The sequence below is a fragment of the Psammomys obesus genome, unplaced genomic scaffold (genome assembly GCF_907164565.1).
Source record: "Psammomys obesus unplaced genomic scaffold, mPsaObe1.curated_primary_1811, whole genome shotgun sequence".
Taxonomy (NCBI): Eukaryota; Metazoa; Chordata; class Mammalia; order Rodentia; family Muridae; genus Psammomys; species Psammomys obesus.
This window is the reverse complement of record NW_026587032.1, coordinates 5,861,009-5,888,716: the sequence shown is the minus strand read 5'-3', so window position 1 is coordinate 5,888,716 and position 27,708 is coordinate 5,861,009. Positions and strand designations below refer to the sequence as shown.

Sequence of the window (27,708 nt, the reverse complement as noted above, 5' to 3'; positions counted from 1 at the left end):
GTGTCAGGTAAGCTCTTAAATTCTCTTTAAAGGCAATTTTTTTTTTTTTTTACTAATTTCACTCAGGAGACAGTATATTAGAAAAATACATCTATCAGATAAAATAGAGTATTAGGGCCACCATGGGAGCTGACTCTAATTCGGTGGCAGTGCAGCTGACCAGCACATTCAAAGCTCTGGAATTGCCCCTCCCCCGTACTACTTAAATAGGGTGTGTTGGCACGGCCCTGTAATTCCATCTTTTAGCAGGAGGCTCTGAGGTTCAAGGTCATTCTTGACTACATAACGGGCAGGCCAGTTTTGGTTTTGTGCGATCCTGTCACAAAACAACAACAACAAAAAACAATGTCCATTGTGAAATTGCATATAAATATGCATATATATATATATATATATATATATATATATATATATATATATATACACTCAGTGGACGGGTGACGCATGACTGTAATCCCAGCGCTCTGGGAGGCAGAGGCAGGTGGATGTCTGTGAGTTTGACGCCAGCCTGGTCTACAAAGTGAGTCCAGGACAGCTAAGGCTACACAGAGAAACTGTCTCGAAAAACCAAATAAAATAAAAATACTCTAAAAGTTACCAAAAAGAAGTGGTGAAACGAAATTTAACATCTTCAGAAAATGATGTGCACTCGATTTTTAGGGTGTATTCAGCATCGGTGCATGTGTGTGTTAAAATTCACTATCAACTCTTTATCAAAGAGTGATGGAGAATTGGAGAAATGCCGTTTTCAATGCTGAGTGATGGCACACTGTCGTGCCAACCCCTGAGAAGAAAGCAGCAGGATCAGGAGTTCAGACTCATTCTCAGCTACTGGTTGTTGAACTTGAGGCTAGCCTGGGCTATGTGAGACCTTGCCTCCCCCCCCCCAAAAAAAAAAAAAAAGACAAAACAAGTACATAAAATTGCACGTGGATTGTGATATGTGTGAATCTATGTTAAAATAATACATGCAGGAATGGGACACTGGAAAGATACTGCTCTTCCACAGGACCCCAGTTCATTTCCAAACACCTATGTCGTGTGGCTCACAGCTGACAGTAATGCCAGCTCCAGGAGATTGGGCCTCCCTGGGAGGATGTGCAAGAGCCCCCAACCCCAAACACAACATGACACAGCACAACACAAACAACAATTGCTGGGCCAGTGAGATAGCTCAGCAATAAGCTTCCTGACCTGAGTTCTATCCCCAGGACCCACGTGGCAGAAGGAGAGAAGTGACTCATGCAAGTTGTCCTCTCTCCACAGCCTTACTGTGGCACGAGTGCACCACTCCCCCATAGGAAAAAAAAAGTATGTAATAACCTTTTTTTTCAAAATCAAAAACACACATAGGAAATACTTTAGATTACAAATAGTGATTATTTTGGGGTATCAGAAATGTGGTTGACATTTTTGTACTTTTTCATTTTTTTCTAACAGGTCTTTTTATTTTACAGTAAAAACAAAACAAAACAAAACAAAAGTAGGGCTGGAGAGATGGCTCAGAGGCTAAGAGCACTGGCTGCTCTTCCAGAGGTCCTGAGTTCAAATTCAAGCATCCACATGGTGGCTCACAGCCATCTATAATGAGATCTGAAGCCCTTTTCTGGCCTGCAGGCACACATGCAGGCAGGACACTGTATTACATAATAAATAAATAAGTAAATAAAATCTTTAAAAAAAGAAAAATAGTAATAAATATTAATGGAAAAAATCACAATTTACTAGGAGTCTTGCTGCAGAGTCTATATTCCAGAACAAAGTCTTGAATGTATCATGAGTGCTACATAGAGGGGGTGCTCTCGTTTCATTTCCTGATTTAAAATAACCTGATTTAAAAAAAAAAAAACAATAGGGAATAAGAGGGTTTGTTTGGTTTATAATTTCAGTCCAACACTGAAATTATAAACCAGGAACTCAAGGCAGGAACTCAAAGTATCATCACATCTGCAGTCACAAGTAGAGAGAGAATAGGCATCATGGATCCTTGCTTGTTCTTTACACACACACACACACACACAAAAGATTGTGTGTTTCTATTTTACATGTATCAGTGTTTTACTTGCATGTATGTATGGGAGCACTGCATGCATACAGTGCTCTAGGAGGCCAGAAGAGGGCATCAGATCCTCTGGGACAGAAGTTACAGACAATCTGAGCTACCATGAGGGTGCTGGAAGCAAACCCAGCCCTCTTCAAGAGCAGAAAGTGCTCTGAAGCACTAAATCATCCTCCAATCCTCCTTTCTCTACTCTTATACAGTCCAGGGCCCCAGGCCAGGTAACAGCACTGCCCACAGTAACTAGGGTCTTTCTATATCAACTAACAATTAAGACAATCTCCACACTGAGACATCCCACAGGCCAACTTAATCTAGCTAATTACTCATTGAGACTCTTGTCTGTAGTGAGAATTTGGGTTTCTTTTAAAAACACAGAGATAGAAACTGGGCATGGTGGCACTCACCTGTAATCCCAGCCCTCTGGGAGGCTCAGGCAGGAGGATTTTGTGCATTTGAGGCCAGCCTGGTCTACAAAGGGAGTCCAGGACAGCCAAATACCCCCCCCCCACAGAAGCATTATGGGTATATGTTTTCATTTTAATCCCAGGTGTGAGGATATGAGGCTGTGTCACAGCAGATGACTATGACTTACCTAACGCTTTAGCAGGGGTGTGGTTTTGACAGCTGCAGATAGTTTCTGTGAGTGTGTGATGTTTGGAATTCTTGGAACTTTTCAGAGGATATATAAATGCTAGGGCCCCACAGGTGAGGTGGCTGTTGGTTTGTCAAGTATCCATGGGAAAAGAAACAACAAGAAGAAATTAGATATCCTGACAGCAAAGATCAAAATTACTCCAGGAAACTTGATACTCCTAATCAGCAGGAAGTAGTCTAACGGGAACATAGAGCCTTTTCCTCACTATTCTTCATTTCTTTTCTATCTAGTGTTAGGGGGTTAGAAGAGAGGGTGGAAGAGAGAAAAGGGAACCCACAAAGTAGCAAACAGCTGCTACGCTTCTCAGATGATTTCAGGTTATACCAAGTTGACAGTTAAAACTACCTGGCACCGGTGGCTACAGAAGGAAGCATGATTCTGGCCTCGTAAGGATGCCTTACAGATAGGAGAGTGTACAGAGAACCAAGTCAGTGTGCACTGGCTCAGAGTCCCTTGGTATGGATGTAAGCCCTGTTTTCTTTGCATGTTTTTTTGTTTGTTTTGTTTTTCAAGATAAGATTTATCTGTATAGATCAGAATGTCCTGACTTGCTCTGTAGACTGGGCTGGCCTTGAACTCACGGAGATCAGTCTGCTTCTGCTGGGGCTAAATGCGTGAGCCACCACCCCCTAGCGTCTTTGCTTGTTTCCTATGCTGAGATACTTTTTGGAAGCGTCTCGCATTCTGCCAGGTCATTTTGGCACCCAGCTGCTTCACTGCCAGCCTCCCTTGGCTGGAGGAGTAAGTAGCTCCCACCTGGGAGGACCTGTCATTCCTGTGTTCTTTGGGGGCCCCTCTTTTTACTTGCCAAGCCTTTATTGGTACAGTACCTGGTTAAAATCAGCTCATCTTTAGACCGGAATAAGCACCAAGCCAGTTTGTAGAGCATGTGTGTGTACAGGCGCCATAATTGGAGAGGAGAGAGAGAACAAGGAGTGTGCATCAGCTCTCATGCTCTGACCATCCTTTGCAGACACCCTGGGGTCTTTCTTCCAAGGATGCTCCATCACAACCTTTCCCTATGTGTGTAGCTCTGGCCGTTGCTGTTTTAATGACTTCACAGTATTGCAGCTCATGCACCATTAGGTGGTTGGCTTTGCTGTTGGAACTGTACTCAGATCCGAGCACCACTCTTCATGTGCTTTGATATGTTAGCGAATTCCTTCCTTCCTTCCTTCCTTCCTTCCTTCCTTCCTTCCTTCCTTCCTTCCTTTCTTCCTTCCTTCCTTCCTTCCCTTACATTATGACACAGTGTCTCATGCATCCCAGGCTGGCCTAAAACTCACTATGTCGTCAAGAATGACCTTAAACATCTGATTCTCCTGCCTTCACCTTCCAAGTTCTGATGACAGACACATGACACCGCACACAGTGGTGGTGAGGATGGAACTCGGGACTTCATGTGTGCTAGGTAAGCGCTCTACTCATTGGGCTACAGCCCCAGCCTCATTTCACTTCAGCCTGCTATAGATAGTGACAGGTGACTGCTCAGTGCCATGCCTGGTATAATGTTAATGAATGCTAGCCTGTACACCTGCCTCGATTCACCTATATTTGCTTCCAATGGCTGGATTTTTATTGGGGGGGGGCGGGGTTTGTCTTTATGTATATATATAGGCATGTATGTGCACCATGTGTGTGCCTGATGCCTGTGGAGGCCGGAAGAGGGTGTTGGCTCCCCCGGATCTGGAGTTACAGATGCTCCTGAGCTGCCATGTGGGTGCCAGGAATTGAGCCCAGGTCTCTGCAAGAGCAGCCAGTGCTCTTAACTACCGAATCATGTCACCAGCCCCAGAGGACACGGGGTCTCTGGGAACTGAATGGCAGATGGTTGTGAGCCACCTGAAGTGGAAACTGGAAGCTGAGCATAGGTCCTCCCTGAGAGCAGTAAGAGCTCTGAACCCCCGAGGCATCTCTCTAACCCCAACATAAGCTTTTCAACACAAAACTTTCCTAACTGGGTTCGGCAGTGCACGCTTTTAATCCCAGCACTCAGGAGGCAGAGGCAAGTGGATCTCTGTGAGTTTTTGGTCAGCCTGGTCTACAGACTGAGTTTCAGGAGAACAAGGGCTATGTAGAGAGAACCTGTCTCAAGCAAAACAAAACAAACAAACCTCCAAACAAACACCTCCCCCCCCAAACCTAAACAACAATAACAAAATAAAAGTTCTTCCTGTTATTTAGGGTTTCTATACCAGTGGGATGTCAGATTGTAGTGAAACATTGAAGTTTTCTGTGTCTCCATCAGGTCCCCTGTCTTCTCTTCAGCCTTAGGTACCCTGCTCTCTCCCCATCACCCTTCTAACCAATCAACTGACAACATAGCAATGATCCCATATCATCCTAGCCTTAAAGTCTCAGGGTTGGTGCCTGTGCTGAGCAGCTACAGGGCAGGAGGTGTCTCTCTGTTTCCTTCTGTCCCTTTTGGAGGGCTGCAGGGCTGGAGGGCTGGTGGGCTGGTGGGCTGGTGGGCTGGTGGCAGACGGCACTGGAGCTACTTTCAGTGATCCTGTCTTTAGGGACAGGTGGAAAATTAGTGATAGATCTTGAACGTCAGGTGGCTCATTATGAGTGTCCTAGACTCAATCATTGTGAGTGCCCTAGATTGTTTTGGCAGCTGATAGGTTAGGCCTTTGGCTCAGGCATCTGTGAGAGTGTCAGTGAGCCCATCAGAACTGAGATGCTATAGTGGTTAATCTTCACTGTCACCATAGCTGGATGTCACACCCCTGTGAGGACACGAGAGGAAAGTGTTAAACTTTCCAGAAAAGTTTAACTAAAAAGGAAAGTCCCACCCTGAATGTGAGGCTATCCTCCCTGGGCCGGCCTCTCAGACTGAAGAGGAAAAAGAAAACTAGTCTCTCTCTCTCTCCGCCTCTCTCTCTCTGTCCCCCCCCCCCTTCGCAACTGTGGACACAATGTAATCATTTGCCCCAGCCCTGCTACCATTCCTCCCCTTTCAGGATGAACAGTTTACCCTAAAGCTGTGAGCCAAAATAAACTCCTCCTTCCTTGAGTTCCTTCCCTTTGTCACAGTAATGGGACAAGTAACAGAATAAGACGCAGCCCAGTCCTGTGGCTTGGATCACTAACTCTGGATTTAGTCTGGTTGGGATCCTGGCTCTGCCACTCGGCCTGGGGAAAATGACACAGTCTTGCCATTGCCTCAGTTTCCTCACCTAAAATAGTAACGTTTTACACTTGTGATAATTATCTGAGTTAGTGGCTACAATGAACAATGTAGAGTAGTACCTGTCACAAGCTGGGTGTTCAGCAGGTGTGAGTTACTATTAGTGGCCAAATCAGTTACTGTTGGGTTTGGCAAATAACAAAATCTCCATAGAAGATTAGATGTTTCTTTTACCCTCAAGAGTTCCGAAGCAATTAGAGACTTTTCCTCAGGGGCCAGCGAACAAAGCTTTCCTATTATTCCATCATGAGGTGGACTTCTAACCCCATGGTTTCCACCTTGACTAAGATGGCTGCTGGAGTTGCCTTAGCATTTTGACCAGAAGGAAGACAGGGAGTTATAGGGCTCTTACAAGCCCTTAAGAGATTTCTTATAGGCTCTGGGTTGACCTCCTACTTGTAGCCCTGATCAGCATCTGGCCACACCTGACAGCAGGGAGAAGGGAGTACCGAGAAATGACCTCTGACTTTCTGGTAACCGTGTGCACATACACATTTGCATATGGGGGGGTGTCACAGGCTGCTACTGGGTGTCATTCCGTGCTTGTTCACCATTATTATATTTTAAATTATTTTTAATTATGTGGATGTGTGTGCCTGTGAGCGCCAGTGCCTGAGAAGGCCAGAGGTGGTGTTGGATCTCCCTGAAACCGGAGTTGCCAAGGCTTATGAGATGCCATAGGGGTGCTAGGAACTGAACATGGTTCCTGTGGAAGGTCAGCAGGGAGTCCTCTTAGCCACCGAGCCATTTCTCCAGCTCCAGCTGAGTCTCACAGAACCGGAAGCTCATTGGTTCGGTTAGGCTGGCTGGCTAGACAGGGATCCTGCCTCCACCCCTCCCAGCATTGGGGTTAAACATGTTCTGGGCATCTGAACTCACACTGCCAGGCTTGGCAGCAAGCTCCTTTACCCACAGAGTCCACCAACCAAGGGTGACTCTTTTTATGTACCAGTGTTCAAGGCCCTGCTTTAAAGGTCAGTGTGTAATAAAGTTTAGTTAGTTGTGTGTCACCGCGACAAAAACAGCTAAGAGCTCTTTATTTTGGCTCATGGTTTTTGAGAGGTCAGCCATCCCACCCAGCAAAGACAGGGCAGATCCTTACAGAGAGGGGCAGTTCCCTAGTTAATTCCAACAAGTCCCCATCTCCTGTCACAAGCTCCCCATGAGCCCATCATATTAGGAATCCATGAATACGCTACTACTCTCTTACAGCCTCGGGTGGGCTTCACTGCGCCCCAACCCCCAGTAAAGACTGAGGTCACAGAAACAACTCCAACTCCAGAAAAGGGAGAGGGATATTCAGATGGGGAGACATGGATTGAGTGCGGAGCACAGAGACAAGGCTGAGGCTGAGCTACTCTTTTCTGCTCTGCGTGGGTTTGAAGGTTCTTGAAACAGCCAAGAGAATCTACTTTGGCACATACACAAGTTTAGGTATTTTTTGTATCGTGTTTTTTTTGTTAGACAGTGTTCGACGTGGCCCATGTTGACCTCAAACTCAAGGATGACCTTGAACTACTGGTCCCCCTGTCTCCATACACTGAGTGCTGGCATTATGGGTGTGCTGTGCTATGCCCAATTCATAGGGTGCTGGATCAACCCAGGGCATGGTGCATGGGTGGCCAGGGCGCTACCCACCCAGCCATGGCTCCTGCTCCCAAGTTCCCCTGGTCATCTCCTTGCAACAGTTCCTGAACCCCTTGGAAAGGTTTTTACTGTTTTGGATTCGTCAGTTTGCTCTGCTGGGCATTTAAATCTCTGAGAAAACCCAGGCACATTCAGTCCTTAATTGTCCTTTGAAATATCTAAGGAAGTTTGATTAAGGCAGTGAGTCTTTCAGATGTTTAGGAAGGATTAAATCTATTAAATTTAACAATTCAACACGAACAAAGAACAAATGAAGATGATTCTTCTTATCTTTGCATGAAAAGCTACTGAATTTCAGAGTGCCAAAATCTGCAAATTGAACTTAAAACCTTAAAGGAAAGTTAGTATTTGAAATGGGCAGCCTTAAGCCAGGCTGGTGGCACACAGCAAAAGGATCACGAGTGAGGGAAGCCTGCGCTAGCTACAGAGAGACCTCCTAGTGTGGGGGAAGGGTGGGAAGTAGCTCAGTAGTGCAAAGCTTGCCTAGCATGTGAGAGGCCCCAAGTTTGTTTTCCAGCACTACAAAAGACAGACAAACACAAACATACATGCACATATGCATACACGATAACACACAACACATGTACATGTGCATATATGCATACACGATACATATTATTTAAGTTTAAATAGTTCTTTTTACAAGTCGAGAATTCCTGCTGGCAAGATGGCCCAATGGGTAGAGATGCCTGCAAAGGAGCCTGACTATCTGAGTCAGTTCCCAGACCCACATGGGGGTCTGGAAAATGGATCTTGCAAATTGCCATACTCCACCTCATGCTATGTACCACCCGGAATAAATAACCATGTATAATATAAAAGTTAAAAAAAAAAAAAAAAGCTTGGTGGCTCATACCTTTAATCTCAGCACTTGGGAGGCAGAGACAGGCGCATCCATCTCTGTGAGTTTAAGGATAACAGCCTAGTCTACGTATTGAGTTCCAGGACAGTCAGGACTTACACAGAGAGACCCTCTCTCAAAACAAACAAACAAACAAACAAACTATTTGATATTGATAATATCAGTACCTTGGAAAGCAGAGGCAGGCAGATCTCTGTGAGTTTGAGGCCAGCCTGTTTGGCATAGTGAATTCTAGGACAGACAGATCAAAATAGTGAGATCCTTTTATAAATAAATAAATGAAAGAAAGAAAGAGAGAGAGAGAGAGAGAGAAAGAAGTCAGAATTCTACTTGATGGTGGTACATGCCCATAATTTCAGCATTTGGGAGGTGGAGGCAGGAAGATCAGGAGTTCCAGGTCATCTTTGGCAGGACTTTGATTTAAAAATATGCACATACGTGTGTCCAGGCCCCCAAAGAGAAAGAGGATCATGAAGGGGAGGGAGAACCCTCAGTGAAGGTGAGGAATAGCACAGTGAACTTGAAGAGCAGAAGTGGGACTTCCTAGAAGAAAGGGATCCTGTGAGTGGGGAGGGCTGTGACGGGAGGACAGTGGGGGAGGGGAGAAAAAAGTATCCTGACACATGTTCGAAGACACATGGTTTTGTAGATTAACCTACAAATTGATTAAAAATGGAAACCAACACATTTGGAGGGGAAAATGATGGCAATACAGAATCATATATAAAACTTAAAAAAAATAAAGCAATTAGAATGAATTTTTGGATTAGCCTATGTCAACTAGTTATGCCAGTGGGGCCCACGTGGTGGCCTCCATCCTGCGGCCTTCAGCTCCTCCTGGCTTCTTCAGTTCCTGCTTACCCAGCAAACTTGTAAGGAGTGACACAGCAAGACCGGGAGATATCACGTCATCACTCCAGTCACTGCAAAATTCTAACACCCATGGACAGAACAAATAACCTTTCCTTTGTAATTCAGTCCTCTGCGAATTGTGGTCCAGGAAAGAGAATCAGTCAGCCTTGGAGGGGTTGAGTGATGCACAGGCCTTGATCTGTGCATCCCAGTGAGCACCTTTCCTGTTTTATTGAGATTGAGCCTGCACGTGTAGCCCGAGTCTCCTGAGGGCTGGGATTACGGAGGTGTGTGGCCACAGCTGGATTGCAATTGAGCTCTTAATGGAAAGCATTCTCGTTGGGAGTCACAGCTCAAGGTCAGCAGCAACTTTGCCACCATCCAGCTCTCTCTGCTCCTTCCATCCTCCCCTGTCTTGCTGTTATCATGTGGTTTAATCATTAATGTGTGTAGACATTATTTAAACCAGATAGCAGAAAGAGTGATGATAAAAACATCTGTGCTGCTTCTGGATTTACTTACCTACTTATCTTTTTCTTTTCAGTTCTAGGAATTGAACCCAAGGCCTAGTGTATCCTGATGATTTAGTGCTGGGCCCCAGTCACAACCCCAGGCTTACATAGTTACCTTGACTAGTAATTTAAACAAAATTATTTATGCATGCCTGGAGGCACCCTAGAGGCAGAGGCAAGTGGGTCTCCCTGAGTTCCAGGCCAACCTGGTCTACATAGGTAGGTAGAGGCCAGTCAAGGCTACATAGTGAGAGCCCGCCTCAAAACAGTAACAACAACAACAAAAGGTTACTTATTATCACATTGTGTGTGTGCCGGAGCCCATTCAGAGGGCAAGCTTGTGGAGTTAGTTCTCTCCCTCCTCCTTCATATGGGGTCTGAGGCCTGGACTGGGGTTGCCAGGCCTGTACATCAAGCACCTTGCCCTACTGAACCATCTCACAAGCCCCTTTATTTCTTCATGTGGATTTGAATGGGACGGTGTTCCCCAGTCCCTTCCTGTTGGCAATTGCTGTTGCTAGCCCCGCCTCCAGTCGGCACCATGAGTATTTTTCCTTCATGTATGCATGTGCACCTAGCGCTTACAGAGGCCAGAAGAGGGCACCAAGTGCCCTGGACCTGGAGTTGCAGATGGTTGTGAGCCACCATGTGGGTGCTGGGAACTGAATTTAGGTCCTCTGCATCTCTCCAGCCCTATCAAACACTGTTTTCTTTTTTGCTTTTTTTCCTCCCCTGAGACAGGGTTTCTCTGTGTAGCCTTGGCTGTCCTGGACTCCCACTTTGTAGACAGGCTGGTCTTAAACTCACATCTATCTGCCTGCCTCTGCTTCTCTGAGTGCTGGGACTAAAGGCCTGTGCCACTATGCCTGGCCTCAACCGCTGTTTTTAAGCAGGCCCTTCACTGAACTCACCTCAGTGTACCAGTTTGTAGGTACCTTAGTCACTGTTCTGTTGCTGTGAAGAGACACCACAACAGCTCTGACAAAAGAAAGCATTTAAATGCGGGCTTGCTTACATGGCAGAGAGCATGGCAGCAGGCAGGTGTGGTGCTGGGGAAGTAACTGAGAGCTATGATTTTTATCCACAAGGAGAAAGAGAGAATGAGAAAAACAAGAGACCAAGAGGCAGAGGCAGACAGAGGAGAGGGAAAGAAGAGAGGAGAGAAGGAGAGGAGGGTGGGGAGGGGAATGGAGAGGAGAGGGAAAGGGAAGGGAGGGGAATGAGAGGGAAGGGGAGAGGAGAGGGAGAAGAGAAGAGAGGGAAGGTAGGGAGGAGACAGGAGAGGACAGGAAAGGAGAGGAGAGAGAAGAGGGGAGGGAAGGGGAATAGAGGAGAGAAGAGGGAAGGGGTGGGGAGGGGAAGAGGAGAGGAGAGGGGAGGACAGAAGAGAGGGGAGGGGATGGGAAGAGAGGGGAGGGGAAGGAAGGGAGTAGGAGAGAAGAGGGAAGGGGAAGGAAGGGGAGAGTGGAGGAAAGGGGAAGGGAGGGGAGAATGAAGGAAAGGGGAAGGGAGGGGAGGAGGGGAGAGAGGAGGGAAGGGTAAAGGGGAGGGGAGGAGAGGAGAGGAGAGGAGAGAGGAGGTGAGACAGTCACTGGGCCTGGCAAGGACTTTTGAAACCTCAGTGACAGAGCCCCTCAGTGTCACTAGGTTCTTGCTAGACTTCAGTATCAGGTCAGGTTCGGGCAGTGTCCACCATACAGTAGACACTTGATATTTTTTGGTTTTGAGTTAGAGTCTCACAGTGTAGTCCAGGCTGGACTTGCATTCACAATTCTCCTGCCTCAGCATCCCTGAATGCTAGAGTTACGGGCAAGCTGTACCAGTCTGGGCTACCTGAAACTGAACGAAACACTACTATTTCTGTCACACTGGTTTCATGGACTTCTGAGAGGCCATGGAGGACAACATAGGCACAAAGGGCTTTAAAAGCAGCACCTTGGGGGCTGGAGAGCCGGATAACTGGTTAAGACTGATTGTTATTAGTCTTATTAGTCATTGCAGATGACCCAATCTGGTCCTCAACACCCATGTGGTAGGCCACACAGCTACCTGTAACTCTACATGCCTGTACCCATATACTCATCTTCAGCAAGCATGCGAATGAACAAACCTAGCACCTCCCCCACATGTTGGGAAAGCCAGGCAGTTGAACCGTGTGAGGGTAAATAAGGGTTAAGGGAGTGTGGATCCTGTTGAGAAGGCCTAACCAACTCCATTTGAGACTGGGTCCAAAGCCAGGCCCAGATTATTACACTCTTCCCCTTTTCCTGCTTGATGAGTTCGGGCAGGGGTGGGGGGGAGGAAGCGCACCACAGGATATGGGCAACCAACCAGTAACTGCTCTGGGGCTATATTAGGGGACTGTTCCTTCCCTTAAGTTGGAACCAATCAGGAACATTCAAGTATCCCTTACCAGGAACCCATCCAATCCTGGTAAGGATTACCTAACTGGGACTGGAAATGCCCTAGCTGGCTTTAAAAGGAGCCTCCCAGGGCTGGAGAGATGGCTCAGAGGTTAAGAGCATTGGGTGCTCTTTTTAGAGGTCCTGAGTTCAATTCTCAGCAACCACGTGGTGGCTCACAAACATCTAAGATGAGATCTGGTGCCCTCTCCTGGCATGCAGGAGAAATAAAAACACTCTTCTTGATTCCACACATGAGTGGTCTCCTCGAAGTGATTTCGGATTTAACACTGTAAGCCATTAACCTTGGTTCTTGCTTACATAATCTTTCAGTTTTTAGGGCGTGTCTATATACAATAGGCACCTGACACTTCTCTTTGTCATTCACCACTGGGTCACAGTTTCTCTATCTTAAAAACAAACAAACAAACAAACAAACAAACAAAAACACCTCATAACATTTGTTTGTTTATTTATTTGTATGAGTGTCTTGCCTACATATATGTCTGTGCACCATGTGCTTGTCTGGTACCTGTGGAGGCCAGAAGAGGGACGTGGGTGCCGTGGAACTAGGCTTATAAACAGTTGTGAACCACCCCGCTGGGAACCTGGGTTCTCTGCAAGTATGGCAGGTGCTCTAACCCACTGAGCCATCTCTCCAGCTCCGTGAACTTTTTTTAACAGGATTTCTTTTATTCTCTGAGTGTTTCTGCTTGCGTGTACGCATGTGCACCCTGCATGTTTGGTTCTAGCGGAAGTCAGACATCAGAGCATCAGAGCCCCTGTAACTGGAGGTAAGGATGGTTGTGACCCACTGTGTGGGTGCTGGGAATCACACCTGAGTCTCTGAAAGCACAAGTGCCCTTAATCATCGAGCCATCTCTCCAACTCCAAGTGTGTACCTTTAAGACTAGCCTCATTGTAGTTGCACCTGTTTTTTGGGCCCGAGTTCTTTATTCCTTGTACCTGGCCTTCTCCAAGCTGTGGTGCATAGCGCCCTCTGGTGGATGCTTGGCGACAACACCAGGGCCAGCATCTGCTCAGGGTTCCTCTAAGGACAGTGTATTCAAACACAGGTTGTTTTACTGTGAATTGAGGCCTGGGTGAGGGTAGGAGTTGCACAAGATATCATAGAGGATGTTTTAGTCATGGTCCTGTAGATGCTAAACAGCCCAGAGACACTTTGGTAAACAGGTCATTTGTGGCTAATGGGGGAGCACAGCTCATTCTCGTCACCACCCTCCTTTCTGGTCTATTTAGATGTCATGCCTGTGCTTCTCCACACCAGAGCCCCTTTCCAACTCATGACCTTTGCAGGGGCTGCCCTCTGCCCTCTCCTTGGTTTGGTCTTTCAGCTCTGAGGGGTTATCTCCTGATAGTTCTACCCCAGTTTCTAAGACACCCGGTTTAGCCATCCTTCTCAGCCCTTTGCACTTACCACCATCCTTGCTTTGGTTCTGCCTTAACTTGGTTAGGCGCCCTGTGGGATGTCTGGACACTGGTTCAGCGCTCTGAGGACATGGACAGAAAGGCCAGACAAGGAGCGACATACCAGACACGGCTTTAGAGAAAGTCTGGAGGTTTATTGAAGGATCACAGTCACAACTGAACATGGTAAGCCATCCTTCACAAAGCTCACTCTTCCAAGCAGGGGAGGTGGTCTTGGGCTTTCCCCCATGGAATCCCTGTCTTACTGCCCAGCTCCCCCTCCTGCAGCCCCTGGGGACCCCAGCCTTCTGGTCGGTCACAGAGCAGAGCAGAGCAGAACATGTTAAGATCTCAGAACCTGGGACACAGACACCTCTCTCGCCCAGTGTTGGCAGCAGGGCCCTGGCCCAGCATCGGTGGCAAGCGTCGACAAATTTACGGGCGGAACTGCACCCTTTGTCCCTTTTACACTGTCAGTTTTTTGAAAACCATAAGCTGGAACCGCCTCCTGGGCACTGGATGCAAACCGCCTAATCTGTAAGAACTAGGGGCTGCTGAAGCAGGAATGCTGCTCTTCTCAGCTACACACGGGAACCGTGGCAACAGGAAGGCTTGAAGAACTACGAAGCTGGCTGGCTTTGGAAATCCACTATGCAGTCCGCTGCGATCTGCCACTCCCGGATGCTTTTAAAGCTGGAAGCTCCAGCTGGCAGGAGAGGGAGGGCAACACAGCTTGCCACACAAAGGCTTTAGCCTCAGAGGCAGGACACTCTGAGTTCCAAAATGCTTCCGGAATCATCCGGGCGTGGGGGCCGTGTGGGACGCTGCCTTTCTAACCCAGTCTTGTTTTGCGATCTTAGCCTCTGATTAAAGCTTTGGAGGGAAAGGGGCCAGACACCTGGCCTGACCCTCAGCATGTGGCATGTCCACAGGTCCCTCTGCCTGGGAGGCGTATCAGCTGGGTGGAAATCTGACCCTCTGAGACAAGATTTCCACACCTGAAGCCAAAACAAGGTGGGGATTAAGCACTTGCAGCCGGCTGCTGAGCCGACCTGGTCCTTCCTGTGACACACCTTCAAGTCAGAGTTCAGTGGTCACAAACAGGGCTGAGTCAGCTTAGAAGAAGTGGCCGCAGGAGAAGGGGATGGACCAGAGGAGGATGGAACGAAGCGAGCGAGGCTAGAGATGGCTTATGGCTGCACCTGCCTTATTAAACACCTGCTTGGCTTGGCGTCACCTGGATGCCAAACTGGTCATCTTACCCTTGGTAGCGAGGGACAGGCAGAGCACTTCTTGGGGGGGGTCATCATCCCCACTCCCCCACCCTGCCAGGTCCCTAGAACTTGCAGGCTCCAAGAGCCTGTCCCAGGAAAGGGCTGCTACACCGCAGGCAGTTGCCTCTGCTGTAGGGGCCTCTGTGTCTCAGGTTCTGCTCCAAGCCTAGCACCTCCTGCTTGAAAGTCAGACACAAAGACACACACTCATCTCCTAGGACCCCCACCCGCCCCTGTCTGTCTAGCAAGGCACTAGGAAGTGGTTCAAGTTTAGGGAAAACTGGCTGCTCAGTTGCATTTTCTCTTTGTAAAAGGCACATTTTTTTTTAACTGTAAATTGCTCTCTGAGGACTGACTCCCCCTGGCTTGCAACACTTGTCCCCATTGGACTCTAGACACCCATCCACCCACCCCCGTTCTGACTCCTTCCTAGCCACTTGTCAGGTAGAATGTTCCTACGGGAAAGGACACTAGGAACCCACAAGTGAGCCGTGACAATGCACAGGAGCATGTGTGAAGATGGCTCTGCACCAGCCACCTGGCCAACCTGGGGTCCCGATGACCCTAATGCCAGCATCTCTAAGGCAGAGCTCTGTCCCCAGGACCACCCCTCAGTTACCTCACTGGTAAGTGACACAGTCAAATGACAGTCACAGGGTAAGGGTGACATTTACCCTGGGACTCGACATGGGGCTAAGGGTGATCTGGTCAGGGGACAATAGCTCATGAGGTCCTCACTGCTAACGGGGCTGTGGCTGGGATGGTCAGCTACTGGGTTGTTTCAAAGCCTCTGTTCTCCCACTGCCTCTGCCCCTGGCGGAGGGGTGTCATACATGGGCTTGGTGAGGACCTGGCTGCTTGCACTGTATGCTCACACATCCCCTGGCTCGCCTCTGCTTGCAACAGAACCGTGGCACCTTTCTTAAACTCTAGGGTTCTGTGAAGTTAGAACCACCGCAGTCATTGTCTGGGGGAGGTTGCCCCAGGGGACTGCAGGAGGAGACACCTCACAGAACCCCGTTCCTCTCTGAGGCAGGGAGCTGCCAAGGAGAGACACAGAGAAAGGGCTTTGGAGGCGTCGGCTGGCAGCTGTTCAGTCTGGAGGTCTACTTATTCAGCTGATGGAGCCCTGAAAACCTGGTGCCCAGAGAGCCCTGACGCTGGCATGGGTGTCTGAAATACCCAGAGAGCCAGGGGAGATATCCTTTATACATCCAGCTGCACAGCGTGGGGCCCCTTGCCTGGCAGCTGGCCAGTGCTAGGAATGGAACGCCCAGAGGTCCCAGTGGGCTCTCAGGGCCTTGGACTAACACAGAAGCTGGGCAGTACCAGAAGTACCCCCCTCCCAGCCTCAACGCAGGCAGACCGCCTTGCCAGCAGTTGGCACATAGGCTTAAAAGCTGCCCCAAGGCCAATACCACCTTTCCAGGGCACTGTCGTGTCTGGGAGCAGCTCGAGGGCTGGGCAACCTTGTAGAACTAATTTCCTTGCCCAAGGCTGGCCAGGTACTCCTAACACTTAGGGGGCGTGTTGGCAGGCTGGTGAGCTCTGCCGTAACGGAAGCAGGCTCTGCCTTCTCGTAGAGCCGTTTCTATGGCCTGTTCTCCCACTGGCCCCACAACCCAAGCGCTTCAAGAACCCTCTGTCCCCAAGCTCTTTGGCCCAGCACCTTGGGGCCCACAGATGCTTCTTCTCACAGGAGGAAGGTTTGTGAGCTCTGCAGCAACCTGAGGGGCCTTGATGAGGAGGCCTGAGGACTCAGTTTCTGTTGAAATTCTCTAAGACCGTGGAGTTGGTGTGTTCAAAGAGCCACTGCTGGGTGAGGGAGGAGGGGTTGCAGGTGTTCATGAAGATCCTGTGGTCGCTCTCACTGCAGTCCATGCAGCTGCCGCTCACGGGGTGGTACAAGGTCTTGTCCTGCAAAACAGGGAGGGTGTCAGGTGTGTGTGTTGGGGGGGGGGGCACAGCAGCCATGACAGCAGTGAGGAAGTGAGGAGCTGGTCGGATTGGTGGTCACGTCCTGCCGACCCTGCTCGTGGCTAGATGTGGCCCAGTGTCTCCTGTTGCCTTGTGGTGAATGCTACTTCTAAGTAGACCAGGCTGGCCCCCATCTCACTGAGGCCTGTCTGCCTCTGCCTCCTGAGGGCTGGGGTTTAAGATTTACAGCACCACACCCCCAGCTTGGCTTTCTTTTTAAACGCACGAATCTGGGTTTTGGCCCCCTCCCTCTCCCTCTCCCTCTCTCTCTCTCTCTCTCTCAGAGCTGGCTCAGTGGCAGAGCAGGATGATCGAGAGGGCAGGCTCTAGCAGGCGGGTGCTCAGGTCCCCCGTCCCACGCCTCCGCCCACCTTGCGGTACTTCCACAGCTGGTTGCCCTTCATGCTGTGGCAGTCATAGAGGGTGACCGGGCTGGTGTGGGAGACGGCGTCAAAGCAGAACTTCTTGGTGTGCTGAGGGTCCCCAGGCCGGATGTCCTCCTTCCAGGTGAAGGTGAAAACCTGCGTGCACAGGGACACTGCTAGAGAGGTGGCCAACCTTCAGGGGTGATCTTGAGCTCCTGCTCTTCTTGCCTCCAGCTCCCAAGTGCTGAAGTTACCGTCATGTGCCGCCATTCCCAGCTTAACTGACTTTACTCAGTAGTTAATAACTTACCGTGGTTGAAGCAGGCTTTTACTCCGAAGCCCAGGCTGGCTATGGACTGTGTGAACTACTGTGTCAGCCTCCTGAGCACAACAACTACAGGCATACACTGACACGTTGGGCCTCTGTTTTGTTTTCGTTTTGAACATATTTTATTACATAGGAACATCATTATCTGAAGATTATTCAGAAATTCTGCTTAACAGTTTCAACTTTGTTTCTTTCCTTTTCCAGGCAGGGTTTCTCTGTGTAGCCCTGGCTGTCCTGGACTCACTTTGTAGACCAGGCTGGCTTCAAATTTAGAGATCCGCCTGCCTCCTCCTACAGGCGCTTACCACCATGCCTGGCTTCTTCTGTTTTGTCTTAAATTAGGAAAAATTAAACTCAGGGGTCCGAAAAAGTTTGTTGACTCTTATCTCCTGTTCTAATAGGCCAGCCTTAACTTTAAAAAAAGAGATTACTTTTATTTAATATGTGCATGTGTGTGTGTGCATGTGAGTGCCATGTGCCTGCAGAGACAGGTAGAGGGCGCCAGGTCCTCTGGAGCTGGAGTGACAAGACTGTGAGCCACCCGGTGTGGCTGCTGGGGGCCCGACCTGGGTCTTCTGCAAGAGCCACAGGTTCTGTTAATGGCTGAGCCATCTTCCTAAAGCCTCCAGTCACTCAACTTTAAAAGGGATGAACTCTCAGCTAACGCTCTCACTGTGTTGCCTAGTGTGTGCTCAAGTGCATCCCAGACACGGTGACACAACAGAAAGGCTTCAGCACGGGCCCCCTCTACAGAGAGGAAGTTCCCTCAAAGGCCTTGGTGTCATGAGACACCCAGGGGACTTCCCAGCCTGAATGCAGATCCAAGCGGGAAAGCAGGACCCACTTCCTGAATTTAGCTTATTAATCTCCCCAGCCGAGCCCAGAACCTTTCCACAGCTTTTACTGAAGACTAACTAACCATTGACACACCGTCCACACTGAAGAAGGCTGCCTAAAACCACCCTCACCATCAGGATAATGAGCCCACCCCTATCCAGGGGCCCTGTGCTCCCAGGCCCATCTCCCTCCAGTCCTCTCACGGTGTCCCCAGGCCACCAGTGATCTGCTCTCTCTTACTAGAGGTGGAGTTGCAACTTCTAGAGCTCTCTGAAGCTAGAATCGGAGTATGCCTTCCTGCCTTTCTTTCTTCCCAACTTAATCTCCTTGTGATCATGCTGGTGGCCAGCATATTTATCAACAGCTCGCTCCCTGGTGTTACTGTCCTGTCTCCCTCTCCTGTGCTGGTCCTCACGCCTGGGCTGTTTGCCGGATTTTGGCTTAAAAAGCAAGCCACTAAGAACTTTTGTGTGTAAATCTTTGACCCAATAGGGCTGCTTAAGTGAGGAGTGTCTAGAAGGCTGGAATTGTGCTGAATTTGCATAGCGGCTTGGAAAGCACAGCCACAGACTCCCAGGAAGAAGTTGCCACCTTTCCTTTACTCGAGCCTCTGGTTTCCATCGGCAGGGTTTGCGGTGTGCGGTGCTCTGGGCTCCCCGTGTCTTGTTAGAAGCCCGAGCAGTGAACACTACTCATGCTTTAGAGCATTTGTGTTTTTAATTCGCATGAGCGAGAGAAAAGAATGACAACGGAAGCCGCAGGGACGCAGGGCAAGTAGCTCTGCTGCCTCGGGGAGGAAGGCCAGTCAGTTCAGCCCTTGTGAAGATCAGTGTGGAGAAGCTTCAAGACCAAAAAAACCCCACCATATGACCCAGCTCTCCTCCAAGGAATCTCTGCCAACATACCAAGGAGAGACCTGCTGTGACTAATTTATTTAGACAAGGACTCACAAAGCACAGGCTGGCCTTGACCTTCCCACGTCCTGCCTCAGCCTCCAGAGTGCTGGGATTAATTACAGGCGTGTGCCGCCATGACCACTGTTGTTGAGGATTAAATCCAGGGCTTTTCACATGTTAGGAGAGTATTCTGGTAGCCAGCCCGCATTCCCAGACCTTATTCTCTCAGTGTTGTTTTGTTTGTTTGTTTAAATTTGTTTTTCTAGGCCGGGTATGGTCACGACTTTAATTCTAGCACTCAGGAGGCAAAGGCAAGAGGATCTTGGTGAGTTCAAGGCCAACCTGGCCTATGTAGCAAGTTCCATGATAGCTAGGGCTACACGGTGAGGCCCTGATTTTTTTTTTTTTTTTTAGTGTGTGCATGGTGTGCGCCATTGCATGAATGTGCTGGTCAGGGGCAGCTCTGAGAATCTGGTTCTCACCTTCTACCCAGAGTTCTGGGGGTTGAACTCAGGTTTTCGATCTTTTAAGGCAGCAAGCGCCTTTACTGGCTGGGCCATCTCACCAGCCAGCCCTGGTTAGTGACTCCATAAGCGGAGGAAGACAGACATGTGCTACAGCGCATGCTGCCTATCAAGGCCGGGCCTTCTGTGAGTCATTGCCCTGCAGAAAGGTCCTTGACAGATCTGGCCAGAGGCTGGTGTCACACTCTTGGATCTGCAGAACCATGAGGACCTCAGGCTAAATAAACTTCCATTCTTTATAAAGTATTCAGAACATGGTGCTGAGTTGTACAGTAATAGAAACCAGAGCAAGCACACACACACACAGACACACACACACACAACTAATTAGTGAAATGAGTCAAAAGTTGCCTATGCTTATAGGCATGAGGGCTGGAGTTTAGTGGACAGTCCAGATGGACAGTGGACCTGTCATTATGCAGGAAGTCCCTCCCCCTCCCCTGGGGTCCTGGAAGTTCTGAGACAACTGGAATCTGGAAGCTCTCTGACTGACAGCGGTCCCGGGACCTGGGACCCACTGAGTGGGCCTTACCTGCATGCTGTTCCAGGCGGCCTCCCCACGGCCCCGAACACACGTCTCCAGCCTCAGAGGGGAGCCCAGCGTGCCGTGCTTCGTGTCTGTGCACAGTCCTGTGCCCACATTGCGAATCTGAGGGTGGAAAGGAAGAACCAACCGCTGAGGCACCTCAAGGGCCCTCGCTGGGTTGGTGGGGAGACTCAGGCAGAAATCCAAGCCAGGCTGAACTTTGAACTGCCTGTGAGGAGCTTAGCCCCGGCTGCTGGGAGGTCCTCCCAAAGGAAGAAGCCTGGAGGCCAAGGCCCTTCTCTGGCCTCACACTGAGAACATTCCATCCAACAGATCCAGGACCCAGTTTGACCTCCATTCCAGGGACCTGAGGGGCAGGTGTCCAGGGACAGTGTCTTGGAAACTATTCGAGAAGGATGGGAGATGTTTGCTATCCATCTAAGTTATCCTTTAGGGCAAGGGAATGGCTCAAGGGAGTGGGAGTTCTTCCCAACTCAGTCCACAGAACGAACACGGGCCTGGCCCATACCTCAGCCATGTAGGCTGGACGTCAGCTGGGAGCTCTGGGCTCCACACATTACCAGGAGGCAAGCCAGCAACAATTGAATTAGTTTCAAATGGGCTTCAGGAGTGCCCATGAGAAGTCCTGTAGTCCGCAGGAAGGGGAGGAGGGAAAAGAGGACATTAACTCAGTTCTGAACCTGGCCTCTAAACTCTTAGTCTGTATTTCCAATGGGCAGGATGGGCTGTGTGTGTGTCTCACAGGGGCATGGCTTACAGCATGCAAGATCCTGGGTGTCTGATCCCTGGCATCGCAAGTCAAAGGACATTAAAAAAAATAAAGCAAACCCAGGAGCGTCTCCCGGTCAAAAGGTGAAATGCATGCTAATCCAGCTTAGATACTTGGAACGCTCAAAAGCACAATAAAACAAAAATCAACCCCTCCAGGATGGGGGTCCCGGAGAGAAAGGAGAGAGAGGTTGTGACTTTTAGGCCTTCTTCGGCACGTTCTCGGGTGTCTGTGTCCGGTCCCTCCATCCACACTCACCTCCCCCCACGCCGCGGCTGGGGGCTCCACGGGTGGGTAGAACTTGGGCAGGTCCCAGGCGATTTTGGTCATAAACCACTTGAAGCTCTTGCAGTTGAGGGAGCTCCGGAGCTTTTTCTGGGCCACGACATCCCCGGGGGAGAGGTGGCGGTACTCCGGTCTGCGCTGGTAGATGTATTCAGCGTACTCATCCATCCACACCTCCGCCACTCGCTTCAAGTTCTGCAATGAGACAAAGTTGCAGGGGTCGGGCTTGCTGGAGAGCCCAGGCTAGCTCTAAGCCATCTCACCAGCCCCCTCCTCTCACTGAGCTAGGATGGTGAGCAGCCAACCCCAGCTATTCTGTCTTCCCCCGGCTGAGCTGTGGTCACACAGGTGTCTATGGGCTAGCTGGTGGGTGCTGGCATCCAAACTCAGCCACCCATGCCTGCACCAAGACACCTCTCCAGTGCTTCAAGGCCAATCTGAGTTGGGTTTCTGTCATTTTTAACCAACAGTCCTGGCCATTCCGTAAGAAGAAGAATTTGCACCCAGAAGGTCTAATCCCACCAGCAGGTGGGATTTCTAACAGTCCTCAGAGGTTTGAGAGTTTCGTTAGGAAGCCTCAGGACAGCCGGCTACAAAACTACAACCACTAGAATGGGAGGAAGCCCAAAAGGGAGGTATCCCTGGGCAGAACGATTTGGAGACAGGAAGATTAAGATCCTGTGTGTCAATCAGGTGGGAATCCGGTATCCCTGCCGCACAGACTCTACTCAGAATGAAAGAGCACAAGTGGACGCTTGGAAACCTGTTCCTTCAAACCCAGTCTTCCTTCAATGGCTAGGACCCGCTTTCCCCTTCCTCAAGACCCACCCGTGACTAGGCGGGCGTGATTTCTATCCTGAGGTTCATCTGAGGTCTCCCATGAAGTGTGATCAGTTATTCACACCGGCCTGAAACGGTCTGCTTCTGGAGCAGACAGCATGGTGGGGCTGGACAAACGTTGAAGTGTTTTCTGGTGGAGACTTGAGGTCTTTGGACCAGATGGTCTCAAGTCACGGAGATGTAAACCAGCCACGGCCTATGTAAGTGAGGGGGCATGGCCAGGCACCAATGAAACACAGGTGGCAGCTGGGCTTATAGGGAAGCGCTGGGATGCACCTCTGGGGCTAGCTCATGTCAAACAAAGGACCCGACTCGGGACAGGTGGCCAAAGATGTCAGCTGCCTGAACGGGATGCAGGTGAGACACGGCCTCATGGTGACCAGCCCCAGCTGTTAACAGGGATGCAGCCACGAACGCCTGTGTGGACAGTCATGGCTGCTGTTTAGGAAAGGGATACAGGCACCTGTCAGGATACAGCTCAGCGGGTCTGAGCTGGAAGTTGTGAGTTATTTAATTGCTTCCATTTCATCTCCATCCTGGAAGCGGAGAACGGAACCCAGGGAGAAGGGAGGCCGGTGTGCCCCATTCTGCAGGGTGCCTGGCTGGAAGGCAGGCTTACATGGTGTCACTGTAGCGTCCAACAGGCTCATACTCATCTTTGGCTTGGAAAAGGGTTACTGTCCCCATGCTCCTGGTGGCCTCCAAGAGTAGCAGTCTCTAGCTTAGGAAAAGGCTGTGGCTCTGTTTTCCTGTTTGGCACTCGTCAGGGAAGGCCAAGGACATCTGGGAGGATTTCCACCTCTCCGTGGAACCCAGCTCCCAGGTTAACGGGATGTCCACGGAGCAGCGGGCCTGGAGGCTGTCTTTAGAGACACCACTAGAGGGCTCTGCCACCCTGCCTTCCAGCAGTGTTCTGGCTCAGCTGTACCCGAAGCTGGGAAAATCCCTCTCTGGCAAGGAAAGAAGGCCTAGGAAAGTGGAGGGCTGGGAATGCAGACCAGAAGGTCTCCCAAAGTTTCTTTTTTGGGGTGTGGCTTCACTCTGGCTTTTCTTGTACTACCACAAACATTGATGTGTCTTTTCAGAGGCACCTCTTTCACTTATTTTTGAGGTCACCTTTATTTTTTTATTTTTTCCCAATGAAATTTATTTCCCCAGCAAAAGAACCCCCATGCTCCCAAGACAGTTTGCTAATGATTACTCCCTGTAGTCAGCGGTCAATTCACCCCTTAAAGGGTTTTCAGGTCAGTGAAACAGTTTTACATGTATTGGGGAAAGGCAAAGAAGAGAGCCATTTATTTATGGCTTCTTGCAAGCTTTTCAATAGAAAAGACCACCACCATGCCTGCTTGACAGGTTTCTTTCTTTCTTTCTTTCTTTCTTTCTTTCTTTCTTTCTTTCTTTCTTGTGGTGCTGGGCAATGCTGAGTTCGGAAGGATCAACTCCATTTTCACAAAGCTCCAAATCCAGCCTCAGAGGGGCCGGGCAAACCTCCCAGCCTGGCACAGCCTCCAAGCGGCCAAGCAGGGCTCTATGGAAGTTCCTTTCAGCTATATTTCACTTGGGAGTCTATCAGCCACTCAGCCTGGGGCCCCAGGAGGCCTCTCCGCTGCCACAGGCTGCCCCCAATTCCCTGGAAAGCCACCGCCTTACCCGGGCCAGGCTGACTCCAGCAGGGACCTTGTAGGGCACATACTTCCTGTAGATATGGCCCACTCTGGAGCAGGGGATGTCCTCCATACGGCCCCCACACATCCACACCTGCAGGGGAAGAAGGGAGGATGAAGGTGGTGCCTCTGTTCTTATGTCCTCTCAGATGCCTGCTCGAAGCCTGTGTGGCCTTCTCAGGCCCTGAACTCAGAATGGTAGGGAGCAGGAGAGGAGGGGGAGGGATTCGGCAAGGCAACAGAGTAGAAGCAGCTGACAGCCCTGGCCACCAACGGCTGTGTGGTTGCCCACTGCAGCCACTGAGAGGAACAGCTGGAGGCCAGAGGCCAGAAGAAAAAAAGTGGCAAGGCTAGAATAGAAACCCATGGGCGTGACGTGGCTACCATACTCTTGAATTCACAGCAGCTGTGGTGCTTAAGACCTGCCCAGGATTGGGCCCCTACAGACGAAAAGATGGCTCATCAGATAAAACAAACAAAAACAAAACAACACTGCCAAATCTCTGGAGCTGCATGCAGAAGGAAAGAACCAACTCCCCAAGGCTGTCCTCCACCTATGTGCCACAGAACCTCCAAATTCATTAACAAAACCAAAACAGATTGGGCCCCTGATCGTTCCCATATGACTGAGGCCGTTAACGGTTGCTAGGGAGGGAAGAGATGTTTTCTTCAGTGCTGTAGCCATGGGTAAGGTGTCCGTGATCCTGTGAATAATATGAATTAAGTTCCTTGGTTTACATGCACACAAGACCTGAGAAGTGGCGGCAGGCTGGGAAAAAGAAGGGAATCAGTGTGTGTGTGTGGGCTACTGCATTGTCCCCATTAGCTAGGATGGTCTGACTCAGGGGGGATTATGGTAAAGAGAACACCAAGTGTGCAAAGGCTCATGGGTAGACACAGACACTGTACCATGAATGTGAGAGGCCTGGAGTCCAGTGGAGGGTAAAGGAAGGAAAGGCACAGGCTCTCACCAGGCTCTGGTTGGATAGGATGTCTTCATACCATTTGATTTTACACAGTTGACTCTGCTCACGGAATGGGGCAGGTGCGGTCCTGGGCAGATACTACAGACCAGAATTGGGGCCACAGCGGCTTTGGGTGTGGAGGGTCCCAGCTGCTTCTGGGACGCTGTTAGTCACGTTTTCACATCCCACCTCCTGCGGACTGAGAGACTGGCACGGGACAACCCCAGTTCTGTGCAGCACCCTTGCTGGGGGCTGGGCTTTATGTCCTAATCCATTCGGGGCTCTCAGAGGGTCTTGGGTCTTGCTAGCCCCTGCCAGGATGGACACAGGATATCCCCTGTGCCATTTCCCAAGATGGGAGCTGTTCCAGAATGCAGTTAGCAGAGGTGCTGCCTGGGCAATGCAGTTCTGATGGTACGGAAGAGGAAAACTCTGGCTGGTCAATCGAACAGAATACCGGTCTCGAGATAATGGGCTCTGGATGCTGGATTAATGTCAAGGCCAAGCCAAGAAGTTTATTTTTAAAGCAGGGGATATTGATCAGCCGCCAGCCTCCCATCAAGGCCACTCTCCTCTCACAGGGATTGATGGGGAAGGATGCTTTTGCCAGGCAGATATGTCTGCCTGCTGCCAGGCCACCCTCTGCCTTTCTGAGTGGTGTTGCCAAGACGGTGGAGACAACTTGCCTACCCTGGCTTTGACATCTCCTGTGACACTGGCATTAGCTAAAGCTGTCCCCAGCTCTGCTGGCTAGGAGTCCTTTCACTGTGCAAGCGGACAAATGAAATCCAAAGCCGCCTTTTCGCAGGGACCTCCAGTTCCCTTGGCCCTGGCTACCAGCCTGAAGGGACCAGGATGACCTTGCTCTGCAGGAAGGTCTGAGGCAGCTGAGGTGTTCCCAGAGCCCAGGATGTCCTGAACTCACAGAGGACCTGGCTGGATCCCCTCTGTGGATTCCTGTCCTGGATGGAGGTGCTGGAGGAGTATCTTCTTAGTTGTCTCTCCCTGTCCCCATCTCCCACCTCTTGTCCCTGTGTCCCATAGCTCTTCCCTCAGTCTGGAGAACTCCTTGTACCCTGAGCTCTGCTGTCTCCCCACCCTCCCTGCAGGCCCTGACCTGATAGGGCTTCTCGGTTTGCGGCAGGGACTCACAGCACGCCTTCATTGCTTTTCCTTTAAATGCAACGTGAGTATGTGCACAGACGCAGCTCAGCTGTGAGCCTCGTGGGCGGCTTTGCCTGATGGCACTCTTTCTCTGTGTGGAGGTCTATCCTATTCACCCCTCCTGGGGCCAGTGACCGGGCTACGAGCTTTAGTCCCCAGCCTTGTGAGCTGAGGTCTCAGGTCTTTCTGTTTGTTTTGAGAAAGCGCCTGGCGTGCTTGTGCTTCTTAGCCAGGAGAGCTGTCACTGTCTGAAAGAAAAGGTCCTACCCCCATCTTTCTCTGGATGCAGCCTGCCTTTATTTTTACCTGGGGTGAAGTGGAACAGACAGTGTCACTATCATGGTCTCCATCAAATCTGTCTTGTAGCAAACATCTCTCAACTGGAGAGACAGAATCCCAAAACTGGGGGATGCCCCTTTCTGGGAAAGAAAGCCAGAGACCCAGGTAGGTGCCCTGAGTTGTATTGGGCCATGGCAACCATGTTAGGTCCTAGCCCTAGCCCTAGCTCTGCTCTTGGTCAGTCACACAGTACCTTCAGGCCTTGCTTCCTGCACAGCCAATGCAGCTTCACACAAGGAAACCAAGGCCGGCTGCGGTCAAGTCCCTCCCCAGAACACCACCTTTTTGGCTCCAGGAGGGCCAGGGCTGCAGCTGGCCCTGGGACAGACTCACATTCATCAGGCCAAGGACACTCAAGGAGCTTCCCGTCAAGCTCCCATAGGCTGCTGGGGAGCTTCAGCAGATAGCCCTGAAGAGTACTGGACATGGATGAGGGGCAAGTGCCTACCTGGGAACTGCCAGCCCTTCAGGCCTGTTTTTTTTTTTTTTTAATGAGTTACTGGCATAAGAGCCCCCAGAGAACGGTGGGGTCAGAAGAGAAGGGGGAGGCATAGAGAGAAGTGGGGTGCACTGAGCTACAGGGCCCAGTATTTAACCAGCCTCTAGAACGGAGGAGATGTTAAGCTCCAAGCAGGAGACTCACACAATGACCCCTGCAGGAGAAAGAAGGGATCAGTGACCGGTCTAGACATTTCAGACTGTGGTTTTCCTGTTTTATTTTGAGGCAAAGTCTCATGTAGCCCAGGGTAACTTTGAACTCCTGATTCTCCTGCCTCCTAGTGCTTAGGATCACAGGCATGCACCGCCAAGCTAGTTTATGCTGGGGATCAAACCCAGAGCCCACATGCTGGGCAATCGTTATATCTAGTGTGCTACATTTCCAGCCCTTGCTTTCCTTTTCCTTTTCCTTCTCCTTCCTTCCTTCCTCCCTCCCTCCCTCCCTCCCTCCCTCCCTCCCTCCCTTCCTTCCTTCCTTCGAACATTGCTATTGTGTAGCCCAAACTAGCCTGAGACCATATCCAACCAGTTCATCAATAGCGGCACTGCTTTAACTGGTTATTTACCTTGTGGCAGTAGCTCACAATTGCTGGGCAAACCCTCTCCCTCCAGGCTATGCCTTTAGCCCTGGAGTGGATCTGCTGGGGTTCTCCCTCAGGAGAAACAGGTCTGGTCTGGAATCAGAGCTGGGTTATTGATCTGTCAGGCCTCATGGCACAGACAGATCCCTCATGATTTCTGGAAGTGCACTTGTGTCTTTTAGGCCAGCGGCTTTTCTGTCACCATGAAGAATGGGGTCTCAGCAAAGGGAGAGGCTGAGCTC

The 27,708-nt window shown here is 50.2% G+C and overlaps 1 protein-coding gene across 1 annotated transcript in view; it reads right to left on the bottom strand.

Annotated features, from left to right (window-relative positions):
- Positions 1-13,744: 13,744 nt before the first annotated feature.
- Positions 13,745-27,708, bottom strand: part of Galnt10 (polypeptide N-acetylgalactosaminyltransferase 10) — a 137,118-nt gene continuing 123,154 nt past the window's right edge. The window contains exons 8-12 of the mRNA XM_055602748.1: positions 23,906-24,013; positions 21,386-21,607; positions 20,344-20,460; positions 17,233-17,382; positions 13,745-16,801 (exon numbers count right to left, since the gene is read on the bottom strand). Coding sequence (XP_055458723.1) covers positions 16,643-16,801; positions 17,233-17,382; positions 20,344-20,460; positions 21,386-21,607; positions 23,906-24,013 — 756 coding nt within the window. The 3' untranslated portion in view covers positions 13,745-16,642. The remainder of the gene's footprint in view (positions 16,802-17,232; positions 17,383-20,343; positions 20,461-21,385; positions 21,608-23,905; positions 24,014-27,708) is intronic.